The 22,128-nt window shown below is 38.8% G+C and overlaps 1 protein-coding gene across 4 annotated transcripts in view; it reads left to right on the top strand.

Annotated features, from left to right (window-relative positions):
* Positions 1-22,128, top strand: part of LOC121325603 (arginyl-tRNA--protein transferase 1) — a 189,102-nt gene that overhangs the window by 40,367 nt on the left and 126,607 nt on the right. For 3 of the 4 annotated variants that reach the window (XM_041268409.1, XM_041268407.1, XM_041268410.1), the window contains 2 exons: positions 7,153-7,367; positions 12,283-12,411. In XM_041268409.1, the coding sequence (XP_041124343.1) occupies positions 7,153-7,367; positions 12,283-12,411 (344 nt within the window). Of the gene's footprint in view, positions 1-7,152; positions 7,368-10,634; positions 10,764-12,282; positions 12,412-22,128 lie in introns of all 4 variants that reach the window. The other variant, XM_041268408.1, reaches the window with a different exon arrangement.

Below are 22,128 nucleotides of genomic sequence, written 5' to 3'. Positions count from 1 at the left end.
GATGAATGATTCATGGGTTTGTAGTGAAAGAGTTACAAACACATGTAATGCTCATTTTTAGGGGTGTTTTTCAAGTAACCTATTGTTCTGCTTGTGTTTATTCGAAGAAAAATGCAAGCCAACAGTCGCAAGAGTTGTTGCAGTAAAGAAAAGGCTTTATTTCATGTTATCTTGTGGCATTTTCCATGTACCCACGGCCTGAGAGAAGAACAGTTCTTTCATATTTTATATCTTATGTGTGAAGCTTGTAACTCATCAGCTAGGAACCACTGCAGTTTAAGCACAGCAGGCAAAGGACAAAAGCACATTTTCAAAGAGGAATCAAACACAATGCTAGTGCATGCCATCATTCCAATAATTCATTTTTGAAAAATCATTAGGTGTTTCACGTGTCAGTATATGCTCCACAGTTGTGGCTCTGTGTGCTGTGGGTCACCAGTAATAGACAGTTAGTGCTGTCAGGAAAAAATGCAGGAAATGGCCGCCTTTTCCTTATTGCACCAAACAGGATGTAACAGTGTAAACTATTGACATTGGATGCCAAGACCACTGGCCTGGAAAGCAGCCAGCTCTTGTGAAGAAGAGGAAATGTCTTTCTATATCAGGAATTTTAACTATAGTATACTAACTAACTCAGCAGCCGCACGCAGGAAGCAGTGCTGTGTAGATTGGACTCTGGGCTGGCCTGTTTGAGTGACCTCTGTTTCTCTGTCAGCAAGTTACAGACAGTCTTTCTAATTAGAGGGACTGCATCCCGTAGAGTGTGTGTAATCCACCCTTATTGAGCTCATTCAAACACGTTTTGCAATATTTGTTTAGTTTGAAAATGTATATTTTCCAATAAGATCAGGAAACCTTCATAAGTCATATTTATGTAAGCATTTCATTATACACGAAGTATAATATGTATATGATATACTGCATGATCTCCTGGTTCTCCTGTTTTTTTTTTTTTACTGTGTAATTATGTTCTCTCTGAACAACAGTATTCTTTTGTTTTAAAGAATAACAGATGGCTTGCATGATTTGTTTTTAAGACAATCATTTAGAAAATCTTGTGGCTTTAGTTTTTATGTCTGTCTCCAAAACCTCTATTCTCTTTGTATTGTTAGTTTTAACAAGCAGTCTTGTCGGGACTACAGTCTACTCTTGTTCTTCCTCTTGTTTTGAGTACAAATGGCTTTACAGTGAGAGTATTGTAGTGTTACATTGCAGTAAAAGAAAAATAACACAATGCAATGTACATTGTACACTGCTAAAAAAAATGGTACATTGCATGGCCTTCTATAGGAAGAAAGTAAAGTTATTGCAAATAGATGCAATAACTTGTGCTAGCCTGCACACTGCTAACATTACTAACAGTTTAACAGCAACTCACTACCCTTTAGCTATGTTTTATAAGTCAATAGAAGATACAGCTATGGAAGTCTATTTAACTTACTTGTAACAATGGCATCTTTAGCCATATTGCTGTTGCTATTGCATGACCGTAGAACAGTTGGGATTTATTATAAATCCCATCCCTATAGAAATCAGCAGCTGCACTTTTAAATCTATTTTTTGTATCATGCACAAAAACAAAATGCAATTCTAAACATTAAAATGTTAGAATCCTTTTTGGCTCACCTGCAGTTGATCACATTTTCAGCATTTACCCTTACTGCTTTAGTGCTAGCCTCACTCATACAGCCAGTCAGTGATCGTATCCCAGGAAGAATCTATAGTGTTGCAATGGAAATCTGCATGCCCATAAAGTAAAACAATTGAAAAAAGGAATGTGAGGTAAGAAATGGATTTTAAAGCCTTGTTTAGCAATGAAAGGGGAGCAGTGGAAATGCAGCTAGCTCTTGCAAGGATTGTAAAAAATCCTGTAAAGGGGTGCAATGATAAACACAAGTTGTTGTTTTTTAATTATTGCAAGCATATCAAGCATGCTTAAAAGTTGTCCTTCTGCCTCAACTGTGTTGAACTTTGGATAATCCCAATCTTTAAAAGGTATAACAAACGTTGCGGCTAGTGTTTTCTTCAGTGTACTGCTCACTGCTGAGCTGAATACACTGGCATCACTATAAGCACACGGTGTTGTATGTGTTTGACGATTTCCACTTTAAATGAATGATAGAGACAGTGCTGTACTTGGCAAAGCATAGCCAGTAAAATGGGTTATTTTTAACAGCACAGCTGTATAATGTCAGTTACCTAAAGTATATACAGAACTGTGGAATTTATTTGTATCATGCATATTTAATGAAGGGTCACTGTGCTATTGTCCTTTTTAAATAAAACATGTTCTTGCTGATAATAGAAAGGACAGTAAGTGGTGAGGCCAGTGCACTTTGGTACAATGAGCAGTGGTGGCTGTAAACAATGTGAAGTGACTTGTATTGAGTACTTATGAGTTGTTTGGGATGTGTTGAAACACAGATAAATAAACCCATTGCCTTCTTATGCATGTACCGTATAATCATGCAACTAGAGGCATGTGCTTCTACTTGGGTGTTTTCTGAGTAAATGCGGTCACTCCTTTGGCTTCATACTCAAGACCACATGCCTGTCTGTTAGTATAAGCACCCCCAAAGCTGAGACGTGGGGTCCAAGGTACATTTCTGCATTACTGCTTTATACACCAGCATGTTAAATTGTGCTAGCACTGTGAATGGATTTTGGATAGTTTATATATTTTTTTAAATTTCTCTTCTGCTGGTTTCTAAAACAGTGATACAAGTCCATTCTTATGTAGCATATAAGCTTATTGCCATCACAAACGCATAGGCCTATTTGCATGGTAGCTCTACTTTTGCTAGATAGCCATAGTCTATAGTTTGCTGTCACAGTCTATAAAATAGGGTTGGAATATAATTTACATTAAAATAATTATGGTAATCACAATGATCTTTAACAAGTTAAACTCAAGCCTAATTTTGCAGTTTTTTGTCTATTTGTATTTTATCCCTTCTAACTCCTGTTCCGTAAGGAGTACAAGCATGTAACACACATCAAAGGAAAGGCCACAAAATTATCTTTCTTGCTAGCAAAGATTCTTCACTGACAAACACAGTTATATATAGCGTATGGTGTGTTTGCTGTGTGTGGTGTGTTTGCTGTGTATGAAAGGATAATTCTAGCCATGAGAGTCAGTGTTTGATGTGTCCAGGACACGAGTTGTTGATGCAAGGTTTGTATAGTTAGGTTTGCTAGTCTGGAAGTGTGAAAAAGTATGGAAAAATGCCAAATTGATTTCCAGGGCTTGAATACTTGAAAAATCATGTCGCCATTATGAAAGTCTTGAAAAAGAATACTTTTACTAGTATCACGAGAGAATGAAAATAATTCTGTGATTTATTTATTATTATTATTATTATTAATAATAATTGATCTGGAAAGCAGGTCAGCAGCTCTAGCAGCAACTATCTAGGGAATTTACTAGTAGCAACTATATTGCTTGTGACCAAATTCTGCGACGTTGTCATGAGTGTTACACAGGGCAATCCTCGTGTACGGTGTCCATTTTAGGACATCCTCAAACCTCACCCCTCCTTGAGTCAATTGTCACCTCTTCTCAAGTCTGTCGTCACCTCTCCTCGAGTCTATCGTCAGACGTCAGTCCACGAGGAGTTGTTTTTTTGTTGTTTTTTTTCAGGGAGAGTGAGAGGTTGGACAGAGTTGTCTGAATCACCCTGTAGCGGGGGGGCAGATCTGTGCTGACTCTGCTGGCGTGTTCATAGGGGGTGTGTGGGCTTTCCCTCTCTCTGAGTGGCCGAGAGGCGGGTCTTTGGGGGAGGGGGGGGGATTGTTAGCCCTATAAAATAACACTCTGCTGTTCCTTCAGGTCTGCCCTTTTAGACATGCTGAGCGTGCGGAAGTGCTGGTCCAGGACCGAGAACTGCTGGGAGAAAGAAACATAGTGGTAGCAGGCAATCCTTGGGCAGACCCCCAAAGTATTGTGTATAGCAGGCTGAGGGAGCCGCGAGTGTAGGTCGGTGACCCAGGTCGTGCGGGTAGAGACAACCGGGGTAACGCTGCCAAGTGCAGCACCTTTTATTTGTAGCTTTGTTACTGTGTTTTATTTTCCCTTTTTCTTTCGCCTTTTCTTTTTATTTGGATTATTTACCAACGTTGGTATTCCCGTGGTCCTGTCTATCATCGCTGATAGTCAGGCCACGGACAACAGCGCCTTCTGCGGGTTAAAATAAATCATTGAACAAAGAAGCCAAAGAAATTTAATTAATAAAAACTGGGTACCTGTGCGGTGTTTCAGGTACACCTTTCTGTCTCCCGTGTGTCACTGAATTACACACCACCCTTCCACACACCCACTCGGACGAGCAAAAAAACTTTTGGTGCTTCCATTGGATGACACAGATATCAGTGTAGTTGCTGAATGGTGCGTGCATTTTTACCTTTATTTAGCATTTAATATGTATACTGTAAGCGTTTTAAAAAATACTTTAAACGTTACGATGTGCAATTTCATTATTTGAATTTGTTTGGATTTAAATTGTAAGGCAAATCTTCTTCTCAGCATACATCATCAGACAATTTTTTTTTTAAATTTATTTTTAAACAGTTTCTTTGTATATTTAATGTAATTTTGTTAAGTGAAGCGCTTTGTTTACATGAAAAGCAATTTATACATATATATAATATAAAATTGATGGATAACCCCGTTCCCTTTACTTTGATAGGAAGTGTCCCCTATTATTATTATTAAACTGCAGTAGTTTTGTCCTGGGGAATAATTCCTGAAAGTGTTATTTTTCAATTAAATAACCAAATTTAATTAAATTAACTATACATCGAAACTGTTTAAAAAAATATATCATTTATGTCTGATGCTGTATGCTGAGAAGATGTGCCTTACAATTTAAAGCCAAACAAATTCAAATAATGAAATTGCACATCGTAACTTTTAAAGCATTTTTTAAAATTCTTACAGTATACATGTTAAATGCTAAAGGTAAAAATGCATGCACCGGTCAGCAGCTACACTGACATCTCTGTCATCCAATGGAAGCACCAAAAGTTTTTTTTGCTGTTGATTGGGTGATTGAGATGACTCTGTCAAACCCCTCACTCTCCGCCAAAAAAACCCCCAAAAAACAACTCAAAGACTTATGCCTGATGCCTGGCTCGAGGAGGGGTGATGATTGACTCAACGAGGGGTGAGACCTGATGCCTGACGATTGACTTCAGGAGGGGCGAGGTCTGAGGATGTCCTAAAATTGACACCGTACACGAGGATTGCCCTGTGTAACACTCATGACAACGTCCTGACAACTCAAGCAATCCTATCCATTCAGTGCACTGGTATATGTCACATGACTCTGTCTGCTCCTGTGAAACGAAGGGTAAACTGGACATTACCACAGCCAAAATATATCCTATTTACATCCTCGCTATATGGGCTTCTACACGATTTAAATACGGGTTAAAAAAAAAAAAAATGCTGCTGATGTTGGCTCATACAGCTCTATGCAACCGGCATGCCAGCGCAACATTGATGTGTTCTTCAATGAATAGGATATAGCCAGAATACTGGATGCAGCATACCACAAATAGGTACTGTACTTGTAATTCTACTTTTATTCACAATCTCATTGCTGTTATTATTATTATTAGTGGTAGTAGTGACAAATACTCTAATAATAAAGAAAATCAATGAATAAAACCAGTAGTTGTATTAGTAATAATGTAGCTGTTGCCTTTATCCAAGGTGACTTTCCTTAACTTACTCCAGCAGCTTATATTGTTTGTTTTGGATTGTCCTTTTACTGTAGCGAACAAAAGGCTTTGGACCCAAACAGGGTTGTTATAGCGAGGGCGTACTGTATTTATTATTTGACTTGTATGTTTACTATACAACACTATCGCATTTTAATATATAATGCGTACACATTTGTTATTTAATTTTTGTTATTTTTCACCTCCCATAGTGTTCAACATTTAACAGAGGGTATAAAGAAGTTTGAATCAGAATCCAATATTATCCCTTACAAAAAAGTAATATACTGCAAGTATACTTGTGCCAGAATTGTCTGGTTTTGATATAGTATTGGTTCCATTATATTCTCTTATTTTGGAACAAGTATACTTGCAGTATACAACCTTTTATATTGTCTTTGTAAATAATGCAACGTAGTTCTCAAATGTTGGACATTTCTTAGTATCATCCTTCTCTTTTGCATACCTGCATTATCTCTTGCTAGATGTGCACCTCCAGAAAACTAGTAGAAACAAACTAAAACAAGTCTGGGAAAAACAAATGGAAGTCTGGAAAAAGTGTATGAACCCTGTGATGCTCAATAGTCTATCCTGTCTAGAGAGAGAAATAAAGTACATACATTCATAGCACAGCAAACAGAAACAAGGGCTTCACTGTTTGTGTTGCAAAGTGTCAAAGGATGAGACCAGCAGTCACAGGACACACTGTTAGCTGAAATTAGGAATTGCAAAGTAAAAGCATGAAACAAATACAAAAATAAATAAATAAATTAACTTTTGGCACCAGGAAATGTTGGTTAGACTATGGAACGCTCCAAAAAAATAAACGTACTCTCAACATACTGCATCCAGCATAAAATATATTTCTCATTGTTTCAAGATGGGGCATATTTTCTGTTTTCTTTGAAAGGAGAAAAACAACTGCTAAGTAGTTTTTAAATAGAAAACAGAACTTGGATGTTCCAAAGCATCAAATAGATTACTCGGGAGGATATTTTTGGCTCCTACATGTAGTTCAGTTATGTATTGATCATTCTGTAACATTAGCATTTCTTTTAACAGAAATACCACTCCAAACTCTGGGTTCAGTGCTGGGTGCATATGTCTCTTGAGCTCTCCAGTTTTTTGCTGTCATGTTTCTTGTTCAGAAATATCTGAGCCTTGTGGTTTGTGTAATACAATTATCAGTGCATTTTTCTTCAAACAACAACAATTTAATTTGGCATATTTTTGCACAGAAGGCCTAAACGGTTGCTTTTCCCTTTTGTCTATTGTGTTTTTAATAATACAGATACCTGTCATGGATTCTGTGTGCTCTGTCATGGAGCCTAGTATGGTGGACACCTGCTTTTCAAACTGGTCATTTCGCTTGTGTTCTTTTCAGCTACAGGAAAATAATCTTAATTTATTTATTTATTTTCCCTCTTTCAGGACTTGGTGCTGATCCAAGCAGACCACCCTGTCGCAAGGCAAAGGAGGTTCGCAAGGAGAGAAAACTGCAGAAAGAGCTTCAGAAACAGAGTGGGAGGGAAGCAGGGAGCGCCAGCCTCCCACAGACCGAGGCAGCCAGACCCTCACCTCCGTCCAAAACCATTGAGGAGTTAATAGCAGAGTCCTTACCTGCCGATGCAGTGTATAAACTGGAGGTACAGCAAGCATCCTTATCTGTGTTAGGGATTCAGAAAACACAATAGGGCTGGATTCTCAATGGTGTTTACTCCAAATTGTCATTAGTACAGTTTGTTCTCAAGAGGATTAAAAAAAAAAATTACAATTCTAAAATACATTTAAAAAAACGCTACAGACTGAATACAAGCCCGTGTCTGAGTTGATTATTTCTCGTTTGTTGGCTTTAGTGGGTGAGTTTTAACTTTCTGAAACAATGCGTTAAGGATAATTTGGAGTAAAGAGCTTTGAGAATCTAGCACTTGTCATTTTAACAACAACTCAGGCAAATGGATTAGTTTAGAAGATAGTATATTTTCTAGTGCTGGGACAGATATAGATTTTTCATGTTCAAATATTATTTCAAAATTTAAATGGATGTTCCAATGTTCCTTAATTGTGAATTAACTGCATAACAAAAGTATAATTAGTACCATATTACATAAATAAACAAAATCTAAATTAACTATTTAAGATAGGAGAGGAACACTTACTAGTTTCAGACTTCAGATTAATGCTTTGGTGTCCTTTGCACAATATCTTGATCCTTTATCTTGAGCCATTTATAAATTGTTATATGAACAAGCATGGTCATTTTTGTCATGGAATAGATTTAAAGCCATGTTTGTGTGAATGTTCAAATATTTGCTCAAATACATTTTCAATTGTTTAGTTTTGACAGTGGCGAAGATTTTTAATCTAAAGTATTTAGTGAAACCATACACACAGTTTAAGGCAGTGGTCCTCAAAGTGGAACCCGGGGGCAAATTCGTGCCCGCGAAGCCAGGCCATCATGCCCGCGGCAGCTGTTCTTAAATTATGGGTCGCGAACAACAAAAGCGCTACAGCAGTCTGTTTAAAGTGCTGCTCGCGTATGTTGTGCTTGTACGTACGCAACATTTATTTTTTTTTTCCATGAATGGCTTCTGCGATACGATCAATAAATTGAATATCTGCATTGTCTCTGTGGTAGCCCAGTCATAAGTTAGGTGGGTGGGCACAAACTGTGTGTCTTTCAGGTGCAGGTACTAACAGTAAGTTTAACCAGTAGGAGAGTGAAATATCTGCCAAGTTTTACGCAGCTGTCCGATCATATGCAAGCAGAGACCGTTCACGGTATTCTGTATAAAAATTGAAGGCGAGTGAGTAGCCAAAGGGAAAGTGAAAGATCTGACAGCTGTCCAGTCATTTGTGAGCAGAGGCTTGGTGTTAATATGTTAGTAAGCACTGAATTTCGCCGACTGTTACTGAGAAAAATAATACATTTCAGTATTTAGAATTAAATTTCCTATCGCCTATATTTTTTTAGGGAAAAAGGGAGGGAGGGAAACACCGTAGTATATTTAGTTACGAATCCACTTTCTATAAATAATTGTACTGGAGATGAGCAATCTTTAAAACAGAGTAGTGTTGACAAATTTGCCAAATTGAAACAATGAAGATGCTATCTATCCTCTTTTATTTCTGTTTATTCATGGTTATCTGTGTAAACATGCGATTTAAAAATATTTGCATTGCGTATTTATGTAAGCTATTTAAAGAATAACCTCACTAAAACTATTTAAAAAAAAAAAAAAGTATATTTGTCGAGAAGGCAGTGTGTAAGATAAGAACCTAAGCAATAGTCAGCGTGCCCGCAAACAGCCTAGTAATGCTGTTGCCTTATGCCGGTGCCAAAATTACTTTGAGGACCACTGGTTTGAGGTGTAGTGTACATCATCAGATCCACCTCTACACAGAAAACACAGATATTCAATGAAAATAGGAAAGACACCAAACACATGTTGTTTTAGTGAGACGTAAGTTACAAATACTGTTTTAAAACTATACATACTAGTGTAAAGTTAGAGGAAACTAGTTCTGATTTGTTTGAAATAGAAATGACATCAGAGTTTAATTATTGGTATTACTCACTGTCATTGTGATGGTGTTTTTAATGTAGTTTCCGTGTAGTATGCATGTAAAACCACCAAGGGGCAGCATGACAGCACTCTTCACACGCCCAGATTCAAACACCAGAGCTATAACAAAACACTGCTCTGGAAATGTATTTATAACAAAACACTGCTCTGGAAATGCATTTATAGCAAAACACTGGTCTGGAAATACATTTTTACTGCAAGGATGGATATACTGTATATGAAACAGGATGATGATTATTCTTATTTGTGTAAGTATTTACCTCATACAATGTAGTGACATTTAAAATTGCATTAATAATAATAATAATAATAATGCATTTCAGGGATGGATATCTGTGAGACCAAAAGGTTTTTCCAGAAAGTCTCCAGAAATTATGTATTAGTTGTTAATAATAATTCTTATAAAAGTAACAAGTTGTATCAGGTACTTGAGTTTATTATAATGAAACATTAAAACATGTACTGTTTCAAATCTTCTCATTACAGCCCTGTGTAGAGATCTAGGAAAGAGAACTCCATTCAAAACAATAAACCAGTTAACTGACATTTGGCCAGCTGTAACTAGTGTTGATTTTGGTGAACCATTCTACAATAATGGGACAAGTGTTTTGAGAAGCATTTTAAAACTGTTTTGCACTAGGGGGTTTAATCGTTCAATTTGATTAGATTACTTGACTAATGAATCACACATTATTACATCGCATTGTTTGTTTTAGACTGCCTCATGCATGCAGTAAAATAAGAGCTGGGAAGCACTGTTACTAGAGTAGCCTTATATGCTTCTGTTTCATCAGAAACCAGTTTGTTTCTGATGAAACAGATGCATATAAGGTTTGCTTGCCAGTTTGTTTACACCCGCTAAGGTAGTTTTACCTGTAAGCTTGAAGCTTTCTGGCCACCCTTTCACTCTAATGAATTAAACAACCACCCGTCTGATACTACCTGCAGCAGCAGAGGGGTATGGGTACCATCAGCTCCAAGAGGAACACACACATGCGAGTGCTGCTTGTGTTTATTGTATTCTGATTTATATTTTACAATAAACACCTAGATAGTACTTTTAGCATGGGTTAGAGAGAGTACCACCACCAGGCCTTTGAAAAAAAAGAGTAGTACATATGTTTAAACATACAATATAATGTAGAGGTAGGGTTTTTTTCAAGATATTTTATTCAAACTCTTTTAAGATATTTTTTTTTAATCGGTTGACCTCTCACATTTAATTGATTCATCTTTAACAATTAACCCCTCTAGCCTGCAATACAGTATTGTTACATAACATTGATGACTGTAACACAACGGTCTTTATCTTAACTTCTCCTGAAGGTGAGGCTAGTACGGTCGTCTCCACCAAGCTCCCAGTTCAAAGCCACTTTCCACGAGTCTTACCAGGTCTATAAACGATACCAGATGACTGTCCACAAGGACCCGCCTGACAAACCATCCGAGAGCCAGGTCAGACACCCCCTACCCCTCCATCTCCATCTCCCCTTCATCCTACACCCTGCTCGCTGGAGTGTCGGGCCCAGGTTATTTTCAAGGGGCTGGACGTTATGGCAGGGTTATTTTCATGGTGGTGGGGTGGAGAGGAATGGCAGGGTTATTTTCAGGGGGTGGGGTGGAGAGGAATGGCAGGGTTATTTTCAGGGGGTGGGGTGGAGAGGAATGGCAGGGTTATTTTCAGGGGGTGGGGTGGAGAGGAATGGCAGGGTTATTTTCACTGGGGTGGGTTGAGGGGAATGGCAGGGTTATATTCAAGGGGGTAGACGGGAATGACAGGGTTATTTTTAGGGGGTGGGTTGGAGGGGAATGGCATGGCTATTTTCAGGGGGTTGGGTGGAGGGGAATGGCAGGGTTATTTTCAGGGGCTTGGGTGGAGGGGAATTAACAGTTAATTATCATCCTGCAAGTTCAACGCAGCAATGTAATGAGTTACAGCAGGTGCCGCAATTACAAAACTGGTTTAATTTACCTTGGGTAGTCATTCCCCAAACCTTTCAAACTAAACCTGGCACAACATTAATTAAAAGGACACTTTTTATGCTGAGTACATTTTCAGAAGACTTAATCTGCTACGTGTAAGATATTTTGTGTGTTTAGTAACAAAGGCAAGTGAACAGACATTTCACTGTCTAAAGCCACATTGTTTAAATACGGGATGTTGGGATAATTTATTTTGAAACACTCAGCCTTCATTGTACAAAATGAATTGTCCAAACTTGCTCCCCAAACCTTTTGAAGTAGTAATAGGAACCTGTTTAAACACACAAAATACCATAGACAGGGGTCCTGACAGTAGTTACACTAAAGAAGGCACTAGACAAGTATTAGTTTACTCGACTTAATTTTCTTCCTTCAAATGTGCTTTCCTTTTACGTGAATGGCCAATTTTAGTTTGTGTTGCTCACAAATGGAGGAGCGTTGTTTAAGCAAAGTGGAGTTAAACTGCATGGTTTCTGAATATTAGTTTGGCTTTGATTGAAATCCTACATGGAATTTATTTTGTGTATCTGGCACAGACAATACCATAAAGCTGTACATTTCAGTGTACTGCACTTTGTATTAACCATTGAAGCAATTTGTAGGAACCAGTAGAAATCCCAGACAGTCATTTGCATTTGTGAGCTATTGTTCAGTAAAGGTACTGCAACAGCACTGATATGCTTTGTGCATTGCACTTGTCTTTAATGGTTAGCCAGGGTGTCTCTTGTTTTCTATTCGCTCCTGGAATGGCATACTGGTAGAGCTTGGCTTTGAGGTGAATGGGGAGACATTGCTCTAGCCTCACCTTCAGTGTCCTCTAGTGCACGACTAGTATAAAGTTGCGTGGTGTAAATGATATACCCCAAGCACCTTTATGCCAGCCCTGTATTGACTGAAACCCGAGTGTTTGTAAGTAGCTAATGTGCTAAGGTTCTTTTGCATTATCATCCTAATCTTCTCAAACATTGTTGAATCTTCTGCTGATCTAAAGGTGAGGTTAGTGCCTGTCTGCTTTGATGATCCCGAATTCACTGCAACATACAGCCAGTCTGCTGCACTGTACGCCAAATATCAGACGGCCATACATAAGGACACCCCCTCGGAATGCTCTGAATCGCAGGTACAGTGTACTGCATGCGTTGCTGCTTTTTACTTCATAATTCCTTCCTTCCTTAACATCAAACTTTATCATGGTTTATATTTTTATTTATACAATAGCTTGTTTCACTTTTGTTTATTTATTTGAGTCTTAGCCAAGGCTGTCAAATCGGTTAATAATAAATAATAATATCTTTATTTTTATGTAGCACCTTTCATAGTGGACCACCATCACAAAGCGATTTACAGAGCTAGGCTGTGAACTGTGCATTATATGCAGAGTAGCTTACAATAGGACACTGATTTAACATCTCATCCGCAGGATGGAGCACAAGGAGGTTAATTGACTTGCTCAGGGTCACACAGTGAGTCAGTCAGTGGCAGGGGTGGGATTTGAACCGATGACCTTCTAGTTACAAACCCTCGACTTTAACCACTGGACCACACTGCCTCCTATATGTCATTTTTCAAATGACAGCACTATAGATTGAAAGCTGCTTCTTCAATACTGCACAGGAAGTAGTTTGAACACATTGGAGTGCCTGTCCAAATAGTCCAGCAGCAACCAGACCATGTGACTTACAGCACAGGAAGAGATTAGGTGCCAGAAGCAGTGCTGTGGTTTAAACTTCTACATTGCAGTTAATAAACAAAAGCAAACAGGAAAGGGTCCATAACATCTTCACAACAAAGCAGTAGCAAAACACAGTTGCTATTGGAAGTGGTTTCAAAGGCTTTAAAGGCACTATGTACCAATCCTGCATCATTCCTCATCTCTTCTCTCAAGCTTCCCTCCTTGTTACTCCGTCTGTCTGTGAGCTGCGATATACAGGCCTGTCCATGCTACCTGTGTGTATACAGTGTGTACCGGTTTATAGAAATACTGTCCCTGCTTCTACCTGTGTGTATACAGTATGTACCGGTATATAGAAATACTGTCCCTGCTTCTACCTGTGTGTATACAGTATGTACCGGTATATAGAAATACCGTCCCTGCTTCTACCTGTGTGTATACAGTATGTACCGGTATATAGAAATACCGTCCCTGCTTCTACCTGTGTGTACACAGTATGTACCGGTATACTGAAATACTGACACCCTCACATTTCTAAACCTGATTTTACATTATACCTCATTTCACTGTATTCTTACGTGGTAATGTTTTAAAAAGGTCAATACATGAGTCTTGGGGGAAATCACCAACAGCAATACAATGAAGTTATAAATGATCTGTCACTGTTTTAGATCATTAAAATCATTAACATACACCCCATGGGCCCTATTCACAAAACATTAAGGACTGTTTGTTCAGGAGCATTTGTTTAAGCTCATTTTGTTTAATATATTCAAGCCCTGTATTTTGTAAAACCCTGTATTTTAGTGTGTTGTTCATATTTTTTAAAAGACCGTAAAAGAGAGTTCTTAAAATATCTGCTGTATCATTTAACTAGTTAAACATTTAAACCTGTGAAAAATTGTTATTTTTCAGTTTTTAAACTGTTTTCTGAGTAAAAGCAGACCTGATTTTAAGTATTGTCATCTTTTTATATTTACATCTTTTTTTATATACTATTGTGTTTATTTAAAATATTTTACATTGATTTTCACATTTGGTATCAAATTACAGTGCTACAATGCACACAAATTGTATGTGATTAACCTTTTAGGTCTGCAGATGATGTCCTTTACACTGGCATCAGTAAGAGCCAATCTTATTGCGCTTTAGCCTTAAGTTAATATGCAATTCTGGGTGTTCCTGCAGAAATTCGCAAAAACAGGGTGGAGGGGTGCAAATGAGGGATACAAAATATTCTAATTAGGCATATTAAAGCTTCGGGCAACTTGCTTACAATTGCTTCAGTTTGTTAAGTACTTTTGGAAGCATGTTTTAAACAGTCGCAATTGTTGACTGCACACAGGTGTCACTAACCCCTCCAGCTCATTCTGAGCATCTGTATAGGACCATGATCTATTGTGTTAATTGTCTAGGCCAGGGGTTCCCAAACTTTCTCAGCTCAAGACCCCCCACAACATTCCGAATCCTGGCTGAGGCCCCCCACCCAATGAATCTATACTATTATTATTATTATTTAGTTACTACCAGACTAACTATCTTTTATCATTAATTTAGCTGTAGACACCTTTTAACCATTGCAGCTTACTTTTTTTTTTTTTTAAACTTAAATATAATGTACTACATATACATTGCAAGGGTAACAACATCACTACAAACACTTTGCCACTCATTATGTCACTGCGTGAGAAAAAGAGACATATGGTAGCATAAAGACAGACCAGTAGTGGTGCCAACATTTTTTCTTGTAGATGCCGAGCAGATCACCTTACTCATTGCAAACAACAAATTAAATGATAAAACAAAAAGGTACGAGGATAAAAATACATTTAAGTAAATAATACTACTTACAAAGTACTCTGGGATCTGCATGCCTAATGGGATGGGTGCGCTTGATAATTCCTGCACAGCTCATTAAAGTGCAGTTTCATTCCAATCAATGATATTTACATGTCACTGTCCACATGCAGACGTGCTCTGTGCTTTGCCTTCAGTGCTGTCAGTGTGAAAACCCAGTCTCACACATATGTTGTAGCGAAGGTTAAAATAGTTCTTAAAGCTTTTTCGCTAACAGGGTACTCATCTGTGGAAGCGGAACAGCAGAGAATTTCGTCTTTAAAGTCCCATAGTTTGACAGTTCAATCAATTTAGGATTTCAGGTCCAGGTTTGTATCGATTTCAGAATCAAAAGGATTTCGGAACCAATTCAAATGTTTGTTTTCGAGCTCTGGAAAGTATTCACTAAAGTACTGTTGCAGATTAATCAAATGAGAGATGATGAGTGGCACGATGCTGCTAGTGGTCATGCTGAAAGATTGAAGTTCTTCATGTAAAAGTGGAAACATTTCTGTCACTCCTAAATTAATTTTATTTTCCCAGATAGCAATTTTTTAGTGAATGCTCTTAACTTTGTCTTCATATTTAATACATTTACGTCACAGCCTTGGATTCTTTGATTCAGAGCATTTAACTGTGCAAAAGTTTTAGGCAGGTGTGAAAAAGTGCTGTAAAGTAGAATGCTATCAAAAATAGACATGTTAATAGATTATATTTATCAATTATCTGAATGCAAAGTGAGTGAACAGAAGGAAAATCTACATCAAATCCATATTTGATGTGACCACCCTTTGCCTTTAAAGCAGCATCAATTCTACTAGGTACACTTGCACACAGTTTTTGAAGGAACTCTGCAGGTAGGTTGGCCCAAACATCTTGGAGAACTAACCACAGTTCTTCTGTGGATTTAGGCAGCCTCAGTTGCTTCTCTCTCTTCATGTAGTCCCAGACAGACTCGATGATGTTGAGATCAGGGCTCTGTGGGGGCCATACCATCACTTCCAGGACTCCTTGTTCTTCTTTACGCTGAAGATAGTTCTTAATGACTTTCGCTGTATGTTTGGGGTCGTTGTCATGCTGCAGAATAAATTTGGGGCCAGTCAGATGCCTCCCTGATGGTATTGCATGATGGATAAGTATCTGCCTGTACGTCTCAGCATTGAGGAGACCATTAATTCTGAACAAATCCCCAACTCCATTTGCAGAAATGCAGCCCCAAACTTGCAGGGAACGTCCACCATGGTTCACTGTTGCCGGCAGACATTCATTCGTGTACCACTGTCCAGCCCTTCGGCCAACAAACTGCCTTCTGCTGCAGCCAAATATTTCACATTTTGACTCATCAGTCCAGAGCACCTCCTGCCATTTTTCTGCACCCCAGTTCCTGTGTTTTCGTGCATAGTTGAGTCGCTTGGCCTTGTTTCCATGTCGGAGGTATGGCTTTTTGGCCGCAATCTTCCATGAAGGCCACTTCTGACCAGACTTCTCTGGACAGTAGATGGGTGTACCAGGGTCCCACTGTTTTCTGCCAATTCTGAGCTGATGGCATTGCTGGACATCTTCCGATTGCGAAGGGAAGTAAGCATGATGTGTCTTTCATCTGCAGTAAGTTTCCTTGGCCGACCACTGCGTCTACAGTCCTCAACGTTGCCTGTTTCTTTGTGCTTCTTCAAAAGAGCTTGGACAGCACATCTGGAAACCCCTGTCTGCCTTGAAATTTCTGCCTGGGAGAGACCTTGCTGATGCAGTATAACTTTACCTTGTGTTGCTGTGCTCAGTCTTGCCATGGTGTATGACTTTTTTGACAGTAAACTGTCTTCAGCAACCTCACCTTGTTAGCTGAGTTTGGCTGTTCCTCACCCAGTTTTATTCCTTTTATACAGCTATTTCTGTTTCAGTTAATGATTGTGTTTCAACCTACATATTGAACTGATGGTCATTAGCACCTGTTTGGTATAATTGTTTAATCATACACCTGACTATATGCCTGCTAAATCCCTGACTTTGTGCCAGTGTACCTAGAAGAACTGATGCTGTTTTGAAGGCAAAGGGTGGTCACACCAAATATTGATTTGATGTAGATTTTTCTTCTGTTCACTCATTTTGCATTTAGTTAATTGACAAATATAATCTATTAACATGTCTATTTTTGAAAGTATTCTTACTTTACAGAATTTTTTCACACCTGCCTAAAACTTTTGCACAGTACTGTATATCCAACAAGTACACTAGTTTCAGAATCCATGTAGGATTTTCAAAACAACTTGTGAGTTGTCTATTCTCTGTTGATAAGAACTGTTTCAGCTCATGTCGAAGTTCAAACACTTGTTGCATGACTACCTCCCTTTGACAACCAGCGTAGAGTGGAGCAGTAAGTGCTCGTGGCTTGCACCCATTTCACTACAAAGAGAAGCAATCATTATTTTTATCACTTCAGCAGCTGGTTAAACTCATCATCCATAGGTTTGGCAACAAGTGCTTCTCGGTGAAGCATGCAAGGTCATTTAGAGACTTGCAACGGCATTTGGAAATTTTGTCTTTTTAAAAGCTACAACACCATTACGTTTTCCTGTCATAGCAGCCGCACCGTTAGTGCACACTCCCACACATCGAGACCAGTCTATTGAATTTTCTTGGATATTTCTATCTAGCACTCTGAGTATTTCATCACCAGTTCTCCCTGGTAAATCTTTACAGAAAAGGAATTCTTCGACAAATCCCCCCCCCTTCTATAAACCTAACATATATGAGTAGCTGTGCAGCATTTGCAATCTGTACTTTCATCTAACTGCAAGGCAAAGTACGGGTTAGCATGCAACCTATCCAAAAGTTGAGCAGAATTCTGAACATCTTCTGCCATTTCACATATCCTTCGGCACAGTGTTGTTTGACAGTGGCGCTACTTCAATTTTTTGGCTGCTTCCACACCCAGTATTTCACGAGCAGTATCAACAGTCGCTGGCAAAATGAACTCTTCCCCAATTGTATGCATTTTTTTTTTGTGCAAGCAGCATGGTATGAGGCCAGAAAAGACGCCTTTTAAGGCCCTCTCTGGAAGAGTAACATGCTGCATAAAAGTACTCACTTGTTTTAAAATGTGGGATTCCTTTCTTTTAAAAAAAAAAAATCAATAGATTTCCCAGCTTCATTTGGGTGTTTTTGTTGTAAATGCCTTTTCAGCTTTGATGGCTTGAGGCATTCATTAGACAGGATTTCGCAGCACATCATACATTGTGGGTAATCAAGGCCGTTTGTCTTTGTAGTGCAAGAAAACCCGAACTGAATGTACTCGGCATCGTATTTGAGATTTTGATTTTGGTACCTTCACTGAGGATGGCTGCTCGTTTGCACAGGTGGTACTTTTGGCACTGGTACTCGTGTAAGCATCACTGCATTCGTTTTCTTGCTCAGGCTCCTTTCGTTGCAGTTTCAGAAACGGCTCCATTTTGACTGTTCTACTCTGTTGAGTTTTCACTGTACATGTGCAGAAGTGGAATGTTTTATTTTATCAACAGCAGGGAGGGGGGTGGAATATATCTAGCAGTTGAACGAACAAAATACATAAAATTGTTTTGTTTTTTTTAAATCGTATTGCCTGAAATTCAGCTTTAAATTTTAATTGTAGTCTCATTATGTAAATTGCATTAATATAGCTGTTTATCCATCCATCCATTATCAATCCTCTTCTCCTGGTGAGGGTTGTGGCTATATTTGTTTATTTGAATTCTAATTTCACCCCCCTTTTGTGATAGTGGTACATACTTTAAGCACGAAACAGGCAACCAGGGACATTTCAAAGTACATGTGCAGGGCAGGGGCGCGAGGGCACAAGTTTTAAGATGTGTTTATTTAACTTTTAGATTTGCTTTTAGCTAAGGGAACTCTTCTGTTAGCAATGTATTTTGTATTTGTATACCTGTACAGCATGTGGAAGTAGTGCAGTCCTAGGGAGAGCTTGCACTGGTGTCTTTGCTTCTGTTGCAAAACATTTCATTGCAAAACACCATCACAAAGCGCTTTTACAAGATACAATAAAAAAAAAAAAAAAAAAGCATAATACATGAAATACAAGGCTAGGATGTAAAAAGAATTGTGGATGCGAGAAAGAAAGAAAAAGTAGCAACGACACAACAGCTAATAACAGATATCAGGCTTAAAGAGCATGTAAAACAAGAGAGAACAAGTGGGTCTTGAGAGTTGATTTAAAGCGAGCGACGGAAGCATCACGCACCAAAGCTGGGAGAGAGTTTGAGAGTCGGAGTCATGAAGCTATGCGAATGTTCTCCAACTGTGGTGCACTTTTACTTGGGGATAACAAGCAGGCCAGAATCAGAGGACCTCAGCGGGTCAGTAGGTTGAGGTACTCGTGATCTGTGTGATGAAGGGCATTGCAAATGAGCAGGAGAGTTTGGGAAAATAAGGGTGCATTGCAGTGCAGTGCTTTTCCGATCTTAATTAAAACTTTGCCCAGACATGATGTTTTGGTGAAAGATTCTAAATGCACAGAATAGTCTACTGGGTTAAGTAGTACCATCTGAAACACTAGGAATATATATTAAAAAAAAAAAAAAAAAAAAAAAAGATTCTGTGCTTTTAAATTAGATCCCTTAGTCAAGACAAATCTCTCAGCATGAAACACTAGGTGAGTTTCACACATTCACAATAACCCAGTGATCCCACACAGGTTCCACACCACAGTTTCCAGTATTGCTTGCTCTGGAAGGAAGCTGGGGTCTTGAGCGAGTGCAATGGCAATAATTGGGATATGGTTCAAGGTTTAAAGGTCACTTGAGACATCTGTCCAAACAGAGCCTGGTAACCTTATCTGAGGTCTGAGCATTTACTCAGAGCAGAAAAGGTCCTGCTGCAATCGGTGAACACTTTGTCATTAATTGGGTAGAGATGTTTTTCTTGGTGTGATCATTTCAAAATGACCGTATCGTGTTACTTCACTTTTAAGAGATTTGGAGTGCTGATAATCCGGTAGTACCTTTTACAGATGGGAACATTCAGATTTTTTGGAATGGAAGTTGCCCCAGCCAGCTCAGTCAACCTTTTTATTATTACGCACAAAACTGTGTTCTTTAAAGTGTTGATTTAGGACAGGGGCCTCACGTTTGCTTTGTGAAATGGTGACTGAATCTTTTCTCTCAGTGGAGCTGGTTTTACGCTGCCTGCCAGCTAACACCCCTTTACAGCTCCCTTTCACAGACTTCACATTCACTCTGGTTTCAAAGGGGATGTCTTAAATAAATTAGGTCTTTTCAAATGTAATGGCTCCAACGAGATATCAGAGCTCACCTGGTGGGTGTGTGTTTCTAAATGTGCTTCATTGTGATTTCTTTGCATATTCTAGTATATTTAGTCTTCCTTTGACTGCAAGAAGAAAGTATCACTAGTTAGTTTTGAAATAAAAATGCATAAGTTGTAATTGTATTTCTTGTGACTCATTAAGTTTAGAGCTTTGCTTTTCCTGTCCCTTCAGATTTTGGTATTCTAACTTCAAATACTTTCAAGTACTTCTTATTTTGAAGCAGATTTTAAAATTATAAAAACATTTATAGTTTCAAGGAAGAGCAGTTCAATTCTGAGAAGATGAGTGTTCCTTTGAAGGGCTCTTACTTTCAGGTAGTCTTCCACTTCCTAGGTTACACCTCTGCAAGCCTTTGGGGTCAAAGCATGTTACTGGCTGAAATCATGTCAGTCATTCAGTGACGCAGCCGGTTGGTTAATGGGCTTGAAGGGGTGGACAGCGGCTTCCTCTAATGAATGAACTGTGACTGACGCCCTAGACCCATCCTGACCTGTCAATGGGAATTACAAGTATAGCAGACTACCTGAATGTACAGCATCTGTCTAAGGGTGCAACTTAATATTTTGTCATGTTTTTATTGTGATTAGATCTAGGTTTGTTTATTTGGCTTCTTTGCGTTTCCCTTTTTACTCTACAGTGCATTACTCTTGAGACAGAGAGGGTCATGTCATTTTAGTAAACTTGCTGCATCTACCCTGTTGGATTCACCCACTGTTACAAATGAGTTTGGCTTTGAGCCAGCTAGACGTTAGCTTTATTTCCTTAGCTATTTAGTACACTTTACTGTATGGGGGGGGATTCATTATGCTGTAACCTCACCAGCAGCAATTACTGAGCATTTATAGGTTACGGAGTCATCTGGAGGAATTACGCAAAATTTACAAGTTACAAGTTTACCCAGTTTTATCAACTGCCTGCTTGTTACTCCTTATTAGATTAATCTGTTTTCTTTGCATACCATGGACAGGCTTGTTTTTTTTTGTTTTTTGTTTTTCCTTAAACAAACTGTCTGCCAACTGAAGCCAAATGGGCAAGAGCTCAAGAAGCTTGGCCTGTTTGTTTCCCGTCAGGGCTGTAACATTTATTGTGCGGACACTGTGGCACCAGATCTCGCAGAGGGACCGCAGACTGCGTCGCTCCTTCTTATTATACTGTAAGAGCAGTACCTCTTCACAGTAAAGCAGTATGTGGTATGTTTTTAACAACTTCTCAATTAAAGCTGCAGTGTTCCACAATCATGTTACATATTTTGTTACTATTTAATTTTTATTGTAGGGAACAATGGCATTGGCTACAGGCAGGCAGGAGCCATTAGAACCTCCTGTAGTGGTGAACGCCCCTCAATCCTGCCCTAAACACCCCTTGCCTGTCTGCCATTCACTGGGCCTCTCCCAAGCAGACTGATCATTGTGGTGGAATAAACTGAGATTACTTCTCACCTGAGCTAGAGTTGAACCCAGGCTTCTAAATGTGAAATGTATAGGAGTCACATGAATGAGCCTGCTGCACCACTTGGTTCCCCGTCGTGTTACATTTTACACTAAAATGTGATCCCCTTTGAACTGCAGTGGAGTGCTTTACAAAGGCCAAGCAGACATGTTCTTAGCTTTAACAGCCTTTACATTATTCCAAAAGGTAAAACCCGAGCAACTGAGGGGTTGATTTACTTAACTGACATTAGAACATTTTACATCATTCTGGATTGCATCAGCCATTTATTTTTAGGTGTAATCCCAGGATAACGACATGAGTGGCTCATGCAATCCAGGATGACCCCCGAGTGCTGTAAAATGCTCTAAAAAACCCAGCTGTGGCTTGTCGTTACAGTAAATAAATTGCTCAAATCTACACCCCAAAGTATTTCTTTAAAAGTGTTGTCTCTGCAGACGACTGTCTTCAAACTGAGAGGCTGAACATGTTTGGATATTAGCTGCATTCTATGATTCTCTTGTGTTTAACAACCAGATATTCACATTAGACTTGGGCTGCATGCAATCTCACAAACACCTGTTAGA

This window comes from Polyodon spathula, chromosome 13 (assembly GCF_017654505.1).
Source record: "Polyodon spathula isolate WHYD16114869_AA chromosome 13, ASM1765450v1, whole genome shotgun sequence".
Lineage (NCBI taxonomy): Eukaryota > Metazoa > Chordata > Actinopteri > Acipenseriformes > Polyodontidae > Polyodon > Polyodon spathula.
The sequence above is the reverse complement of the archived record's forward strand: the minus strand, read 5'-3'. Positions and strand labels throughout refer to the sequence as shown.